General features: G+C 39.7%; 1 protein-coding gene across 2 annotated transcripts in view; it reads right to left on the bottom strand.

The window, feature by feature from the left end:
• The window catches only part of LOC111148370 (endoplasmic reticulum aminopeptidase 2), a 38754-nt gene extending 21012 nt beyond the window's left edge, over positions 1-17742 (bottom strand). Inside the window, exons 1-6 of one of the 2 annotated variants that reach the window (XM_022504870.1) lie at positions 17683-17742; positions 14279-14973; positions 10314-10452; positions 6677-6811; positions 5435-5555; positions 2538-2692 (exon numbers count right to left, since the gene is read on the bottom strand). In XM_022504870.1, coding sequence (XP_022360578.1) covers positions 2538-2692; positions 5435-5555; positions 6677-6811; positions 10314-10452; positions 14279-14832 — 1104 coding nt within the window. In that variant the 5' untranslated portion in view covers positions 14833-14973; positions 17683-17742. Of the gene's footprint in view, positions 1-2537; positions 2693-5434; positions 5556-6676; positions 6812-10313; positions 10453-14278; positions 14974-17682 lie in introns of those variants that run through there. The other variant, XM_022504871.1, reaches the window with a different exon arrangement.
• Positions 17743-18740: the final 998 nt, after the last annotated feature.

The following is an 18740-nucleotide window of genomic DNA, read 5'->3' as shown; positions in this document are numbered from 1 at the left end:
CAATCCATCTAGTTTATCTGTTTCAGGATTGCAATCTCCAGAGAGTTGGGAAATTAAACAAAAAGATTCTAAGATTCAGGGACACCTGGGTAGCTCAGTTGTTTAGGCATTTGCCTTCAGCTCAGGTCATGATCCCAGGGTGCTGGGATCAAGCCCCACATCGGGCTCTCTGTTCAGCGGGGAGCCTGCTTCCCCTTCTTTCTCTCCACCTGCCTCTCTGCCTACTTATGATCTCTCTGTGTCAAATAAATAAATAAATAAATAATCTTTTTTAAAAATGGATAAATAAAATCTTAAAAAAAAAAAAGATTCTAAGATTCAGAAAAGACTTCGTATAGTTATAGCTAGATATGTAGCTTCCAGAAACTGTTTAAGCTCTATTTCTTTTCTGACAACCCTCATATCATTTTGCAAGTGGGCACCAATCTTCCTGAGAGCATCTGTGAAAATGGATGGGAGGTGTTTCCTTAATTGGAGAAGTGATGAATATGAAAAACCCAACTTGAGCTATTTTTGATAATTGACCAGTTAGTAAGAGTGGTTTATTCATTCATTCAATAAATATCTTTTTTTTTTTTTTTTTAAAGATTTTATTTATTTATTTGTCAGAGAGAGAGAGGGAGAGAGAGCAAGCACAGGCAGACAGAATGGCAGGCAGAGGCAGAGGGAGAAGCAGGCTCCCTGATGAGCAAGGAGCCCGATGTGGGACTCGATCCCAGGACGCTGGGATCATGACCTGAGCCGAAGGCAGCTGCTTAACCAACTGAGCCACCCAGGCGTCCCAATAAATATCTTTTGAGAACCCACTACGTTACTGGCAACGTGCCCTATGTTAGAAATAGAAAGCTGTATACAATACAGCCTCTGCCCCAATACAAATGATGGAGGGCAACCGATAGATAAATGCAGTAAAGCGGTATGGTGCTATGATCAATGCCTGTACGAAGGGTAGAGAGGATTCCAGGAGTTAAAAATAAGTTCTTTTGGGGAGAGTGTGTAAGTTAGTTAGGAAATTATTCATTTCCTGCCTCTTACAAGGGGTCACAGGTTTGTTGGGAATAGTGTGTGCTCTAGGCAGATGAAGTAGCAAGAGCAAAAGCATAGAGAAGCGACACAACCTGGCACATTAGGAAATGGAAAATAGTCTAGGATGGCCAAAGCTTACAGTGTGGGTAAGAGATAAGGCTGGAGAGGTGGAGAAGGGCTTCATCTTGGGCCCCTGGTATGCCATGCTATGGACCCCAGGCCCACTCAGTTGGCACCAGGAGTCTTTGTCGGAGTGAACAGTCATAGGGAGATCAATGGGGGAGACAAAAGAATCAAGACAAAAATTCCACTGCCGCCTGCCGCTTCAGCCTTGGATTTTGCATCTCCGTGAAAGAGAAGCTGTGAAAGTGAAGGCCAGAGCAGCCTCAGAGGTAGAGTTCTCCAACCATTTCCCTAGGAACATTCAGTAGAAAGATTAGAAATCCCCAGATCCAGTCAAATGCTTTAGGGCGACCAGTGACTAATAATCAAAAGCCCTAAGATGGGCCAGTGGGGAGATTCTAAACCAGAGGAAGCCACACATATGTGCTTCGATTACAGTGCTGAGCATGGTTCTTGTGTAATTGGGTACTTAGTTCACTGCTTAAATAAAATCCAACTCATTATTATAATAATGATAAAGGATAAAGTTAAAAGTTAAAAACAAGATGTTACTAGCTTCTAATAAATACAATAACATGATCGTTGTCTGCATGGTGAAAGAGAATTTCTGGGGCCCTTAATAATTCACTGTGTTACTAGGAATTTTCAGAAATGAAAGAGAGCAGAAATAGTCTTTGATATCTATAGAGTTAGTTTTATGGTTCCAAATTTGCATCTAATACAGTGTTGATAGATGGGCCTTGGAAATCTTAGCCTGCAAGAAATGGGCACAGAAGCAGAGATCATTGCTGCTGTCACTAATAACCCACACTTATTGAGTGTGACAGGCACAGGCATTTATCTGCAATTCTTCACAGCAGTTTCAAGAAGCAGGAACTACTATTAATTTAATTTTATAGATGAACACACTGAAGTTTGGAGTTAGGTACTGTGTCTAGGGTCAGCCACACATGAGTACTTGGACTTGAAGTCCTCGCTATGGCCATATAGTGACATCTTCCAACTGAAGGGAGATTGATTTTGCCCTGGATTAGGGGATATAAGGAAAACTATTTTTAATAGAAACCTCTCCTTGTAGGGTTTCCAATTCTGCCTCCTATGTATCTCCATAATCCATAACTTCTCTACTAAAATACATAGGAAGGCTTTGCCTTGAAGAGTTTTAAAGGATACAGTGACCATTTCTCTTGTGATAACACACCTGTGTGAGTGTCACAGTCTAGAGATTGAGATCTCTGCTACTGGACATATTGTGTTTGGTTCGATAGTCTCCAAGTTCCCCTCTAAGGGTAAAATGATATATGTTTATGTTGTTTCAGGAAGCCCGCTGGTGTCCTGTACAATGCCTTTTGGACTGATGCTAAGAGAATGTCATGAGTGTTAGGTACCTGGTGGGCTAGTTCATGGGCTATGACTTTGGTGACCCATAGTTGATCAGAAGCAGAAGAAGTGTTAGTATCAAAGAGCAGTGACGTCTCTTTATATGTGATGAGGCCCCAATTTTCCATGGCTCCAGACTCAAAGTCAGGAATGGCAATTAGATCTAAGAAATAAGAACAAACATATTTGATCATTATGGCTTCTGCATCAGAAATGGGATTTGCTTCCCCCTCAAATACACTGTGATACTTTCATGTATAAGCAGACTTTCCGAAAACGTAAAGACTATTGCAACATTGACCTGGGGTCTTGCAGATGCACTGAAAATAATTGATACCCATTATTAAGCAGCATTAATTCTATCAATACAATTTTGGTTGTAGCTGAAGTAACCTGTTGACATTTACCCACTTGTTTCAAAGCGTGCTAAACTTGGCAAATACCTTGGGTGCATTAGTGCTAAGAAAATGATTTTTTAAGGGGCGCCTGGGTGGCTCAGTCGGTTAAAACCTCTGCCTTCGGCTCGGGTCATGATCTCAGGGTCCTGGGATCGAGCCCCGCATTGGGCTCTCTGCTCAGCGGGGAGCCTGCTTCCTCCTCTCTCTCTGCTCTGCCTCTCTGCCTACTTATTATCTCTGTCTGTCAAATAAATAAAATCTTAAAAACAAAAAAGAAAATGATTTTTTTAGAAATACTCATATTGTATTTTATATTAATACTACTCAAAAACTTTGAAAGGTATCGAATAATTTTTAGTATGTTTGAGGTTCATCAAAACCTAATGAACTCATTTCTGTAAAAAAAAGAATAATATGGGATTTTAATTTTAGGAAAACATCTTTTAGGAGCAATCTCTATTGTCAATATTTCAATTACTTTTTCAAGAATGTGTGGTCTCAATTATGAGCAAGTGTCCTTTCTAAGGCAGTAGAGGAAAAAAGCTGTAGGTATCAATTATTTTTGACCTCAATTTCCTTTTCAACATTGATATTTTCTCTACCTCTTGACAAAGTCTTGAGGGAAAAAGTGAAATTTAGTCATCTTTAAGCAACTCAGGTATAATGTATATTAATTTATATTCTATCTGTGTGTGTGTGTTTGTGTGTGTGTGTGTGTGTGTGTGTGTACCCATTGCCATTGATGTCATGTAGGTGAGAAAATTTCTGACTAATATTTAATCTTGGAATTTTTACTCTTTATTCTGCTAGACCATTTTGGAAGAAATACGGTTTGACTAAAAAGGAAGGTAATTTTTTTAAGTTGAAATGAACCAAGTCACTTGCCTTGCGATTACATTGTCTGGAATTAATACTGGTTAATTCTAGTGGATAAAAACAAATACTTATAAGACAATCTAAAGTAAATTAGCACTAATAAAGATTCATATTCATTAGAACTTCAAATGTGGGATGAATTTTTTTTTGTAAATTGCACTGATGATTTTATACTGCTGGATTATCTCCAATAATCATTAGAGATACTTGTATCTGGTTTAATTTTTCCTAAACTGCATCCTTCTTTTTGGTTATTTTAAAAATACATTTCATAGGGGTGCCTGGGTGGCTCAGTGGGTTAAGCATCCACCTTCAGCTCAGGTCATGATCCTAGGGTCCTAGGACGGAGCCCCGCATTGCATGGGGCTCCTTGTTCATTAGAGAGTCTGCTTCTCCCTTCCTCTTTCCCTCTGCCTCTCCCTGCTTGGACTCCTGTGCATGTGCTGTCTCTCTCTCTTTCTCTCAAATAAGTGAGTAAAATCTTAAAAAAAAAAAAAGGTACATTTCATATGATCTTCAAGGTTGCATTGTTCAAGAACAAGGTAAGGTTGTTGATGGTTGTTATTGGATCTTTCCTTGGCTTTTGACATAGAGACAAGAATGGATTATGGGTAAATTTAGTATATCTATACTAAAAAATAGATAGAACCTGCACTATAATAAAGCACTGAGACTCAAGAACAATAAGAATAAGCCCCTGGAAAAGTCTTTTGATGGTCCTTTTACCTTCTCTAAGGAAAAACGGCACAGATTTGGAGGGTAAAGAGAAACAAAGACATGATAAGGAGTATGACTTAATTTTCTCAAGGGAAAAAAATGTTTGTCACTGTCAGAAATTCTGAAAACCAACCTACATATGTTATGAAACCAAAGTTATGGTTTAATGTGTTTTTCTTAAGATAGAAAATCAAAACCAGGATAGACTATTTGTATCTTCCTATGTAAAAATCTGTTACTACCACATTCAAATTATCTACTTCCTCCAAGTCTTCTTTTATTTTTAAATCTGTGCCACATTCTTTTTTTTTTAAAGATTTTATTTATTTGACACAGAAAGAGATAACAAGTAGGCAGAGAGGCAGGCAGAGAGAGAGAGAGAGAGAGGAAGGGATGCAGACTCCCTGCTTAGCAGAGAGCCCGATGCGGGGCTCGATCCCAGGACCCTGGGATCATGACCTGAGCTGAGGCAGAGGCTTAACCCACTGAGCCACCCAGGCGCCCCTCTGTGCCACATTCTTATCTTTCAACTTCAAATGCACTATAAACAGATAGAGGGACAATTTCTAGCTATTTACATAAATCTTTGGCAAATTTTATAAAAGACTGCTGGTCTTGTACAAACACGGCATAGAAAAAAGTTATATGTTCCGGAAAATTCATCCAATTAAACCTAACATGTGATACAGCTATTTTAATATGAACCAGATAAAAGAATAAATGATCCACACTACTCAGACTTCTCATAAATACTTTTCTACACTCAAGAACCATCTCTGAGGTACAAATTATTGCTTCCTGGGCTAACTGAACCTCTTCAGTACTCATTTACATCACATATAAAGACAAAAAAGGAAATCAAAGCAAGGTCTATAAGAAAAATAAATACAATGACACAGAATTTTTGAACCTACCCAGTTTGGGGAGTGGATAATTGATATCAAAGTAGTTTTCATAAAAATCAAGTAGCTTTAATGATGCTTCCAAAGCATAATGGGTTTGACTCCATTTTTCTGGGGATGCATAGACGGACACCTGGAAATGTTGATCAGAAGAAGTGGTCTTTGAATGTCACAAATCCTTGGCACAATCCCATTCCTAACAATCCTCACTCAAAGAAAGGTAGACTGAATTTTTCATGAAATTATTGTAATAGAATTAGCATGTTTTTGACAGGGATAAGACGTTCCATAAAGTATTACAGCAAAAGTCAGTCTTAAAAATTATAAGCAATCTTGTGTCTTCTATCATATTCCATTCCCTAGGTGCTAATCTGTAAATTTCAAGCTATATGAACTCACCATATCATGAGAGCCCACTTGAGCTCATCACTATCATGCATTCTAGCACTTGAGTGCTAGCTTTCCAGAATTGTGTCTACCAGCACAAGTCAAATAAAACATAGGTATTTGAGTTGGAAAAGCCTTCAAGAACTTATCAGATCCACTTTTCCATCTAGTAGACTTTAAACTCAAAAATCCCCAAATATGTTTCTTTACTCCCCCTCAAGTAAATAACCACCGAGTGGAAAAAATTAAATTACATTCCACTTTTATTGGGTTTCAAGTATGGTGCTACTTTCATTTTATGGTGTGCTTTCACGCTCTGAATTACCTAAAGTCCCTCAGAACTTTTATACGAAGGCTATATTAATAGTTACCATCTTTTGATGGCTTATCAGGCACAGTGCTAAATGCGTACATATGAAATCTAATTGAATCCTCTCAACAACCTTACGAAAAGATGGAAATACGTGGAAATTAAGTAACTTGCTCCAAGTCACCCAGCTAGAGAATTGCAGAGCTGGGATGTGAAACCGAGGAAGCTGACCGGAACCCGCCCTCCTGAGGTTACGTGCCATGACCTCCCATATGACTATTATCATGGTGAAAGTAGAGTTAAATAATCTTAAATATTATTTTGTAAAAAAAATGAGTATACACAATTATTGTATATACTCTCATACACTGACATACATATGGAAAATATTTAGAAAAGTTACAGTAATATTATCAGTAATTCTATCTTGATGATGGGATTTATGAGTAATTTATTTTATTTTTTGCCTATTTTGTGAAATAAGCATGATAAAAAGCATAAGAAAACAAAAGCTCTTTGCTCTCAGGACTGTGTATAAAATTAGAACTCAGTCTCACCTTGACCCCTGAGGAGGTGGTGCCACTCACAGAGTTGAAATCACAAACTATGTAGGCTACAAGGTATGTACTCATTTTTACAGTAGTTTCAAAGTGATCTTCTAAGAGGCCTTCTTCAAGTTCAATTGTCTTCACCTACAGGAAGGGAAAAAAATTTGAAATTTGAAAATTGGAGTATTTTACAACAGTACCTATGACTTAAGCCGGTGAATTAGAAGAAGATCCCACCACTTTGGAGGACTTGAAGATCAATGGCCCATCACATTCTATGACCTCTACTCCCCATTTTTCTCTTATCCCCGGACTTCCTCTAAGACATCATGTACCACTTTTGGGACCCAAAATGATGCCAAATCTTATTTTGTTGCTTGAAAGCATAAAAACATTTTAGGGGTTTCTACTTTGTTGAAATGTAGTAATCTCCAACACTGGCATAAATCAAAGTTCTGCACTTCTAATCAAAAATATCAAAGAATGTCTCCTTTCCCTTCGTTTGTTATATAATAAATCTCTGTTGCAGAAGAAAATGGGATGCAAAATTGTGTGAGATACTTTTCATTATCTTTTAGTCCTCTTATTTATGTGTGAGGTAGGTGCTATTTCACAGGTGAGGAAGCAGAGTCTCAGAAATGTTAACTGAATTGCCCAAGATCACATGGCTAGTTCCACAGGAAGACCAAGATGTGGATGTGACCGTGTGACTCCAAAGACATTGCTCATTCCTTCACTCGCTGTGTGACAGCTTGAGTCATAGTCTTATTTTATCTTTGCTTCATTGATTCAGCAATGAAAGCAGGCAGGCCAAGGAGGTCATTAGTAATTTAAGCTTCTGCCTATCTGCGGAAGAAGTAAGAAGTTTTAAGCCTACAGACGGGCCAGCCACATCTATCAAGTTCACTGAGTAATTACCAATCTCTATCTTTAATTGTTCAGGATAGGTTGTCCCAGAGATGGTCTCCACCATGGTGCAATGCCCCAAAATACTGAACGGATATAGATCCAATAATCTGAAAATACCACTTTCTTTAAATTGGTAACTGCTCTTAGACTAGCTTTCCCCTCCCAGCATCCCTTTCAAGGGATCAGGCTTGCGACAGCACTAACCAGGGCTTGTCAAGCCTGTTTTAGCTATTTGGATAAGACTGCAGTTTGCTTTGGCAAGAGAAGATGCCTTGAAGTATTACCAGAAACTGCCTAGCCTACTTAAGTGACAAATGTTTATGTTATTTAATTCTACTAGCATTCGAGTCTACAGAATTCCATTTAAAAAATGAGGTCCTGAGTTTTAAGAAAGCAACAGACATTGACCAAATACTTTACAAAAGGTAGCACTATATATAGGACTGCGATATGTGTACCTCCTGCAAGTTAACTTTGTAGAACAACAGTCTCTTTTTTTGGGATCTGATTCAATGAGAATTCTATGAGCACATACTTCTACCAGACACGAGGATTATGGGAGAGGCAGGGGAGAGGGCGTTATGACTGCAGTCTTATGACCAAACTCAGTAAAAAACCATTTAGTCAAGTGTGTTAGAAGCAGGAGGGGAGAAGGAGGAAGGTTGTGGGACACTGGGGAGACGAGAGTCTCTGACAGGAGACACTGGTGGCAGGAGTGGTTAGGAGATAGATGGGCGTTCCCTCTGATTTCTTTCCCCAGATGAAGATATAGCCCATGGAGACTGAGTTTTGTTCTGGAACCTGGAGTGAACCATGTAGATTAACATTGCCTTAAATGGAAGTGCATGGGGTGTTCGTGTACGTTCTTGCAGGATGATGATGTAATCTCCAAGTACAGAACATTTGTTACTAGACAAAGATTTAGCTATTTCTCACTGTTGGCCAGACTTTCCTTACACAGCAAGTATCATCAGCAGGTGTGTGTTCCTTTAAGGAAAGAAGGGGACAAAGAAACCCTCTAATGATATGCTGCCCCCACTAGTACATGGATGGCTACCTCAATTCCCTTAAATCTTGTATTCTCAACTAAGCAGTTTGAGAGCTCAGTGTGCGTTGCTTCTTCTCACTAATCCATAAACCAGATTAACTGCTGCAATGATTGTCCAGAGTGTAAGACCGTAGCATGACTTCAGTTGTCCTTTTTGGCCAACCACAAAAACTTGGGTTGGGCATGTCAGTGAGAAGCAGAAAGTGAAGCCAGTATTTGTTGGAAAAGTCATGATCCAGGCAACTGGACAAATCAATTGAGACAATGCAAATATTCAAGGATCATATAAAATATTTTTGAAACATGCACTTATTTGTCTTAAATAGGAGAAGTTGCTGGAGGTTTCTAAAGATAAAAAAAAAATTTAAGTTCTAATATAATGAAATGGCAATTATGTTTGCATCATATTTTGATGAAAAGGCTTGAAAATAATTATATTTTTACTTTACCTTCCATGATTACTCATGTGAAAAATGACATTAATAAAAAGCTGCTGGGAAAGAGACTGAACTGCCCTTAAATAACATACAGTTAGAAAGCAGACTTGGAGTTCAAGTACACGATCATTTTTACCCGGAAATGAGTAGGCTAATTAAATTGCTGTCTGGATGATCAGGAAAAACTAGGATATGTGTCACATGGAGTATTGTCACTTTTCCTCTTGATCTGTTTTGCCAGTCTATCAGAGCAAATACATTTTTAACCAGCATGAAACAGAAATCTAGGGAAGTTCAGTGTCTTGTGTTATCAACTCATTTCTCCCCTTCAGGCATAGAGGCTGATCACTGTGGAGGGCAGAGAGAAAACTGGGGTAGGGCCCCTTGCTGGCTTATGATGGCCCAGCTGCCTCCTGGGCTGCTCATTTTTGCCGAAGCACGATCAGAAGAGCCTCTATTTTTGTCTCACTTTCCAAGCAGCAATTGTGAACTATTTTATATTTTGTCAAACATCACAAACGGCAAGCACATCATTAGCCAGGAAATATCAAATGAGGCCCGCAGTCAGCCGTATCTTTCAGAGTCTCCGAATTTGGGGGGCAAATAAAGGGTTCAAATGTCTCTTTCAGTTAAAAAAAAAAAAGTGTATAACTACCATAGATGATTTTCATAGATAATTTTAAGAATTACCCATGGAATTAAAAAAAAAGGGGGGGGATTTCTAAGTTTCATCAGAGACCACTAGAGCAGAATTTCCAGGGAGGAGCCCAGGCAGGGTTCTCTAGATCCTTCCCACTCTAAATGTGAGGTCTGGACCAGCAGCAGTGGTATCACCTGGGAGATCATTAAAAAGGCAGAACTTTGAGCCTCACCATGCCAAGCCGAATCAGAATCTAAATTTTAACAAGATCCTCAGATGATTCATCTCAACATTAAAGTTTGAGAAGCACTGCTCTGGGTGGCTCTGAATTTCATCATTGGCCAAGTAACACAGATTGAAAAAGAACATTGTTTCCATATGAATACGAATCAAATATAAATCACTTTTTTTTTTTAACTTCTGGTATAACAATGCCCCACACAGAATGATGTTAAAATCTAGTAGGATTGGGGTTATTATATAATATGTAGATGGAGAAAACAAATTAATGGCTTCAATCTTGAAAACAAAAAAATATTAAAAAAAAAATACAACAAAGACCGAGGCTCAACTTGAGAATGATTCCCCCAAAGTTTCTGCAAGTGACAATACCTTTGGCATGTTGGAGAGTGCAACATGTCCACTTTCTCTTCTTATCTTGATGGAAAAGTTGGCTTTAAATGATGGTTCATCAAAGCAAGGGAAAGCCATCCGGGCTTCAGTTGGCTCAAAATCGGTTACTGCAATTATTCTGAAATGAAGAAACCACCGGCCAGAATTTTACAAGTGAAAACAAGAAAAGAAATGAACTATACCTTCAGAACACAGCATGTCAAACCTAGAGGTGATATATTTGACTTCTCAAACTATAATCTTAGTGAATCTAGGCTGTCTTTTTAAATAAAACAGGGGTAAATTCTGTTACTAGCTGCCAGTCGTGAATTATAAACAGTGCTGGGTGTTCTGCTTATATGAATTCCTTCACACTCATGGTAGGCAAAGATCTGAGACTCAGAAAATTCAAATAAGCATATCAGTTCCTTAGCTACTAAATGAGATAGTCATGTCCAGTCAACTTGATGCCGAAACTGACTAGGATATGAGTAGTAAAATACCATCTCTAAGGATGGGGCTTCAGTTGGAGATTTGAGTACTTGGAAATGTGAGTGATGCCTTAGGTTGTGTTCTCAGAAAGCAGACCCTGCTTCATTAAAAATATGCCTCCAAGAGATAGATGTTAAGGAGGTAGGTAAGGAGTGAAGGAAGCAGGATAGGATAGAAGAAAAAGCCAGGCTGGATCCGGCGTCAGTCTGATCTCTGGGGAGCTCTGGAATGGAAACTACTTCTTTAAGATTTCCCCGACTAGAGGCAAGGAGCTGGGATTTTATATTTTGTACCCCATAGGGAGACTAACTCCCAGGAACTTCTAGCTTTCTCTGTTTGCTGACAAAGTAGCTCTAGTCCTCAGACTATAATAGGTAGGTAGATATTCTGACAAATCTCTATACCCTATCACCTGGATAATGTCTGAAATTGTCTAATTACAGATTTATTCTTTGGACTTACAGCTTCAATTAAGAAACAGAGCTGGAGGGGCACCTGGGTGGCTCAGTGGATTAAAGCCTCTGCCTTCGGATCAGGTCATGATCCCAGGGTCCTGGGATCCAGCCCCCGCATCGGGCTCTCTGCTCAGCGGGGAGTCTGCTTCCTCCTCTCTCTCTCGCCTGCCTCTCTGCCTACTTGTAATTTCTGTCTGTCAAATAAATAAATAAATAAATCTTAAAAAAAAAAGAAAGAAAGAAACAGAGCTGGAATGCAGACTTTTATTGGAGAAAGAGGGAGAATAAAACATCTCTAGGGTCAGATAAAGGATGAGAAGGGCTGGGGGAAGAGAGGTTGCCAGGATAATTGTGCCTCAATTTAGTTTGTTTCTATAATATAGATTGGAAAATGGGGCTAGGGATCGAAACAATTTGATTTGCTTGGAACTTCAGGCTTTATTTGGTAGCAGCTACTACAAGTATAAAGGAATTCCATATGCCTGGAATAATTTTCACAAATGTGAAATTTTGTTTATGATAAGTCTACAGTGGGAAAGAATAGAGTTTAATATTTTTTTTTCTGGTACTCGCACAATTAATCTTAGCTCTGCATGTAAAGTAGTGACTTCTTTACTTCTCAAAGAACTATTGTTGACCAGATTATATTTGAAGTTAAGTTGTGTGTGTGTGTGTGTGTGTGTGTGTGTGTGTGAGAGAGAGAGAGAGAGAGAGAGATCCATGAGTCTATTGACACTGTGCTGCAAATCATCTTATATGTTAGATCTACTATGTGACTGAGGATGAAGAGAACTAATTAATCATAAGAAGAGTCAGAAATAGCCTGAAGTTAGTTATGGGAGACATGTTGAAAAGTCCTCCGGCTCTACTTAAAAAAAAATAAATAAATAATCTCCCACTCCAGTTTCCAACATCTTCCAAAACGATACTCTTAAAAAGTTTGTCCTTGTGGTGGAGTCCTTGTCACTTGAAAAAATGAAAAAAGTCATTACTGGTCACATGTTGCCTTAGTGAGAAGTTGATAAATTCCCATATCCAGTACTATGCTGGCTGAAAACAAGACCCATAACAACTGAGGCTGCAGTGAGGAAAGTGTCCCAAAGCAAGGAGCAAAGACATGGGCTTGAGGAAGGGCTCTCCTATGTGGACCACTGAGGACTGTGGGGGTGGGGAGGAACATATGAGTCCTCAGAGGATAGTGAGCACAGAAGATGGGAAAGAAGAGACATGTAGCAGACATTGCTAAAGTCCCCTATTCATTCCTCTTCTTCAATTCCAGTGGAATCCTGATTTTACTCAAGAAGAAAATGTGTCCAATTTTTAAAAAATCACCTCTTCAGAGTCCCTTACTACTTTTTGGGGCAATAAAACTCATTCTGTCCTGATTGAAGTCTTTGGGTGGGAAAACTTTGTAAAAATACTCAGCTGGAATGTTTCTTTTTGCCTTTTTCTCTCCCCCCAACTTCCCCTTTCTTCCTGCCACAATGTGGACTTAATGCCTAGAGGTGCGGAAATCATTTTGTATTAGGAGGAAAGCCATATGCCAAGGGTGCTAAGCAGAAAGATAGAAGCAGCCTGGGTCCTGGATAGCACTGGAGAGTGCTGTAGCAAACCTGTCCTGTCCTGTTTCTGGAAGTCTTGCTGCATGAGAAAATAGTGGGCCCCTATGTGGTTAAACCACTGTATTTGGGTTTCTCTAACTGACAGTGGAGTGTCACTGATCAAAGGTGGGAAAGCACCGAAACCGTCCCAGATGGACCCTGGCTCTGGACAACCAAAGCAGCCACCCCATGGATCACTGATGCCTCTTTTTTTCTGATTTCATGTAACTGTCAGAAAATTCTGTCTGTTTTACTCTCCAAAACAAATGGCAAATTCAATCACTTCTCTCCATAAGCACTGCCACTAGCTTGGCCCAGGACACCCTCATTTCTTGCCCACACCACTGCAATGACCTCCTAAAAATTACTGTATGATACCGTATCATACTCTGTATCATACTCGCAACATACACTTGAGCTTTATGGAGCATACATCAGGTCATAATCTCCTGATGAATTCCCACTGCACTGGAGGAAAAGCCTAAACCCCCTACAAGTGGCTCAACGTCTTTGCCTGATATGACCCCTTTCTACTCTACTTCTCTCCTTTATTCAGTGTCCTTAAGTCATGCTGGTCAGCCAGTCCAACCTCAGAACCTTTGCACTTGCTGTTCCTTTGTCTGGAGATACTCTACCCGAAGATGTCCTCATGATTTTCTCCTTTTTGGAAAAAAATAAAACAAAATATTATCTCCATTTAAATGTATCTCCTTCGCAAGGGCTCTTCTGACCACTTTGATCAATGAGTTCCAATCCCCAGCTACACCTCCTTTCTATTACAGCACCTCAATTTATTTCCTTCTTAGCATTTATCATTTACCTTGCCCATTTAATTTACTTTCTTGTTCTGGTTGTCTCTTCCTACATATCTTACCACTCTACATTCAATGCCTAGAACATTGCCTGGCACATGGCATGTGCTCAATAAATGGGAGCTCATGAAATTGACCATATTTCTCAATTCTGCAAACACAGTTGATCCTGCCTTCTAGATTTGAGTCATGCCATTTCTTGGGGAATGAACACACACTCTCACTTCCTTTCTTTCAAACCAAACCTCACTTGTGGTTCTTTCTGGTCTCAGATCAAGACTCACCTCCTTTGAGAAGCCTTCCCTATTTCAGCTTTCTGTGCCATGACCATCCTTCCCCCTAGCACACCAACATATCTGTCTCAACACAGTCACATACTGGTCTCTCCTCCTAGTCATTCTCCCTCTAGCTCTTTATGCCTTAGCATTCTGTGTTCTCATCTTCACTGATATTTCCTTAAGAAACAGCAGAGCTGCTGCTTCTTCCAAGTTTCCATGGTTTATGGTGCTTTTCAAAAATGACTGCTGAAATGTGCTCCTTGGCAAAGAGTTGTAACCCATAAGGAAAGTATCATAAGAGACTAAACAGCTAGAGCGATGTCCTACCTTGTTTTACCACCATGAGTTCTGTATGTGCTTTTATAAAACCCTTGAAAACCATTGGCTAAGTTGGCCTGGAAGTCGATAGCCACAGAGTATCTCAAATCAGCCATTAGTGCCTCTGGAACCAACAGTGCAATTTGTTGATGAGCAGGATAACTCAAAACATTCAGCCTTTTTCCTGGTTTCCTGTATCTCAAATCTTCCTCTGACTGAAGGATGACATTCATGATTTCAAGGTCTTTGCTGTGCAAGATGATGAATTGTGTGGCATCTCTGACTGAGACTTCAATCTTCTCAGAACCAACAAAGTCCAGGGAGGTAAGATTTGGATGGACCAAAAGGTCATAGTGGAGAGGAATGACCACCCTGGGGAGCCTTAGCTCGTTCCAAGGAAATGGTTCTCCATTGGTGGCTACGGGGAAAGCCCCAGGGTCCTTATTGAATGGATCAATAGATGACGTTGAAAATTGAGAACAAATGCATATTTTGGCCATAATGGCTGAGCAGTAAAATCCCATGTAAATATTAAATATCAGTTTTCTGCACAGATTGGCCATTGCAGAAGAATTGATACTAAATCTATTCTCTAGAAGACAAATTAATATCCAGACTAAGTCTCTAAATTGTCTGTAGCACTGTACTCGCTCCAGTTATGTCACACAGGATCTGAACGATACGTTTCAATAAACGGATTTGACCTAGAAGGGAAAAAAAAAAACTCATAGCATGTAGAAAATGAGTTCAATTAATAAATTACTCTTTAAAAAAAAGTGTGGGAATGGAGAAAACCTGCTTCCATAGAAAGAAGCCAAATAACCACAAAATGAAGTAGAAATTGAGCTATCATTTCATTATTACTAAAAATCCTGTGGAGGCCAAATGAAAGGAGTATGCCTTGAAATTTTATGTGTAGAATTCCCTCTGCATTCCTATGCAATGAACTTCAGGCAGGTATGTAAATTCATTGAGTGCTAAATGTTTTTAATATTTGGCTATACCATTCTGGCTGTATCCTGGACACCTGAAAATTAGCTGCACAGGTGGTCTCTATTTTGTCTTGAGTCACAAACTCTATATTCTTTGGATACCAGTTTTAATTATTAGTGGCATTGAACTTCACCTCTCTCAATGAATAAAATTACCTGAATGGCCTTATTCTATGGGTGTTGTTGGAAAGGATGCTGGTCAACGTATATTTCCAATATATCAAAAGCTAAAGAAATAAAATTTGAGTTTATAATATTCTTAATGAGAATACTTAAAAATTGTTTTGGTGTTCTTCATCCTAGGCTACCTTTGAAAGTGCAATTAAATCAAACTGAATTCACTGCCTCTGAATAGAACTAAGATGATTTATCCTTATTAGGAGGGTAAAATCACAAAATATAAAATGAGGACAAACAATATTGTTAGTTTAGGTGATTCAACTCTGACTCCCACCCAGTCACCTGCTTCTACTTATCTCCTCCCAGCTCCAACCCAGTCCATGAACAGTCTCCTTTCCATTTTTTTTTCATTAGCAAGCTCTTCAGACTTAATTATCCCAACAGTTACTTTAATTCTCCAATTTGTAATATTACTGCAGACAAGCATGTATTGTTAAAGGGACAACAACAACAAACAAGAATGGTAAAATAAAACATTTCAAAGCCAAGATAAGGAAACAACTTGAGGTGCCATCAATAGATGAACAAATAAAAGTGATGTGCTATATATACCTGCAATGAGATGTTATTTGGCCATGAAAAAGAAAGCAATCCTGCCACAGCATGGATGGAATTTGAGGACATCATGCTAAGTAAACTAAGTCATGCAGAGAAAGACAAATAAATATTATGTATCAGGTTTGTGGGGAATATAAAATAGCTGAACTCAGAGAAACACAGTGGAGTGGCAGCTACCAGGAGTTGTGCGGTGGGGGAAATGGGTACAAACTTCAACTGGAAGGTTTAACAAGTTCTAGCGATCTAATATACAGCATGGTGATTACAGATAATCATACTATATCTTGCACTTGAATGTTGACTAGATTCTCACTGTCCTCGCAAAAAAGTAGGTCCGTGACTTTCTCACTGCAAAAAAGAAGTGGTGATTATGAGATGGGATGGAGGTGTTAGCTAATGCCACGGTGGTAATCATTTTGCAATATAAAAATGTATCAAATCAAGGTGTTGTACACTTTATTTTTTTTTAAGATTTTAAAAATTTATTTATTTGTCAGAGACAAAGAGAGTACAAGCAGGACAAGCAACAGAGAGAGACAGAGAAGAAGACTCCCCAATGAGTGCAGAACCTGATGCGGGGCTCCAATCCCAGGACCTTGGGATCATGACCTGAGCCAAAGACAGACGCTTAACCAACTAAGCCACCCAGGAACCCAGAGTGTTGCACACTTTAAACTTACACAATGTTATAATATCAGTTATATCTCAATAAAGCTGGGGAAGATTTTTTTAATTGAAAAGATGATGACACTTCCATCTTTTTCAAATAAGCATTAAATGGTGGCTAGGAGTGCCTGGGTGGTTCACCCTGTTAAGCGTCTATCTTGGTTTCAGCTTGGGTCATGCTCTCAGGGTTCTGGGATCCAGCCCTGCATTGGGCTCTCTGCTCAGTGGGGAGTCTGCTCCCCCCTCTGCCTCTGTGGTCTCTCTCTCTCAAATAAATAAATAAAATCTTAAAAAAATAAAAAGAATTCATGTGAAGATTTTGGCATAGCACCATAATTAGTACATACAAAGCACATAATGAATGTTAAATATTAAACTATTACTGTGATTACTATTACTTGAATTCTCTGGCATAGATTAAGGACTATTTCTGTCCCCACCTGTAGCAGACACACTCCAAGAAAGCTGTATTTTACCGGTAAGACTGGAGAGAAAGGTCTTGCTATTTACTTATATTCGTATAGCCTTTAGCCTTAGATCAAAGGACTAAGGACTGGAAAAGCCAGCTAATATGTCTTTGGTGTCCTGGTAAAGAAACTGAGGGGAAGTGATTTTCCCAAAATCACAAGGGAAATTTCAAGCAAAATTGGGACGAAAATACAGCCCTTGACCCTTAGTCTGGGGGACTTTCCTTTATATTCAATAGCACTTCAGTGAAAAAAATGTCCTGGGATCCAAGACGAGAATTGCAGGAAATGTTTGGGAAAAGCTAAGAGATCTCCGGAAGAGAGAGTGAGTCAGTAAAGCTGAAGGATTCTTAAATCAAGTCCCAACCTTAACCTCACACACATGCGGAGGATGCAGTGCCGGATTCCCCCCACCCCCTTTCCCCGGAGCCTCACTTAACAGGACAAGATTTCCTCAATACAGCAGTTTTATACCTTAAGTTCCAGTAATAATCCTCACTGAAAAGTTCTGAGTCTTAAGAAAAATGGAAGAGAAATGTTGAGGAGTTACCTTAATCCACGCTGGTGCAGATTTGAATGAAGGGGAATTTACTTTTGATTTCACTTTCTGTTGTGGTAGGACCCGGAACTTAGCGTGCTTACTGATTACAACACTGGCTGGTTCTTTAGAGTATAGACGAACTATAGAAGGGCTTAGGACAAGAGCTTTAGTCCAAAAGGCACGAGACTTCCCCCTGCTTCAAGCCCTCCTCCGTCCTCTGTGAAAAGACCATATAATTGTTTTGATTCTGCCCCTCTCCAGTTTGTTACGAATTCCTTTTGATTCTTCACTTTCAATTTCTTTCTATTCAAATCTTAAACAATTCCCCTAGTCATTAGAGTAGTCTAGGTCCTCATTACTCCTCACAATGGCCTTCGATCAGGTCTCCCTGGCTCCTCCCGGTCAGGTCCGGCAGTTTACTGGTCTGGTGCCAGCCCCGGACTCATCCTTGACGCTACTGCTTGATCATGGCGCGCCCAGCTTCAGACCTTCCTGGGGTTTCCTCCTGTTTACACAGAGAGGCAGGTCCCCATGTGGAGACCACGGGGGACCCCACGGACTCTCTCATGCTCTGTCTGGTGGTTTTGTTTAGATCCTAGTGCATTAAAGGGCAATGCCCCCACGCAAGTGTTATTCTTAAGGGAAATATAACAAGCTTGACTCTTACTGTCCAACAGCCCGTCCTCATATTCTGGTGTTCGTGCCTTGTCCTGCCACACGTTAGAATTTGCAACCCGTGCTTTGGCTCAATATTCAAGTACTGCCATGATTCGATCCTAGCTAAATCTCATGCCTTAATTTTTTTTTTCTCTTTTGGGTTTTTTTTTTTTTTTTTTTCATGTCAACCTGGATAAATGATTTGATAAAGCAGAGGAGCGAATGTCCAGGAGGTGGCCTCCACCAAGGGCTAGAGGCACAGGGTTGAATGGGGACCCTCAGGGTGGCATTGTGTGTAGTTAGAGGGGCACCATGGGGTGGGGAGGTTGGCTGGAAACAGGTGTGTGGGGGGGAGGGGGCAAAGAAGAGAAGGCTGTATGTAATTCTGCAGCAGGGGAGGGAAGGGGCAA

The sequence above is a fragment of the Enhydra lutris genome, unplaced genomic scaffold (assembly GCF_002288905.1).
Source record: "Enhydra lutris kenyoni isolate GAN:26980312 unplaced genomic scaffold, ASM228890v2 scaffoldscaffold19, whole genome shotgun sequence".
In the NCBI taxonomy this organism is placed as follows: Eukaryota; Metazoa; Chordata; class Mammalia; order Carnivora; family Mustelidae; genus Enhydra; species Enhydra lutris.
This window is presented reverse-complemented; position numbering and strand designations above follow the sequence as displayed.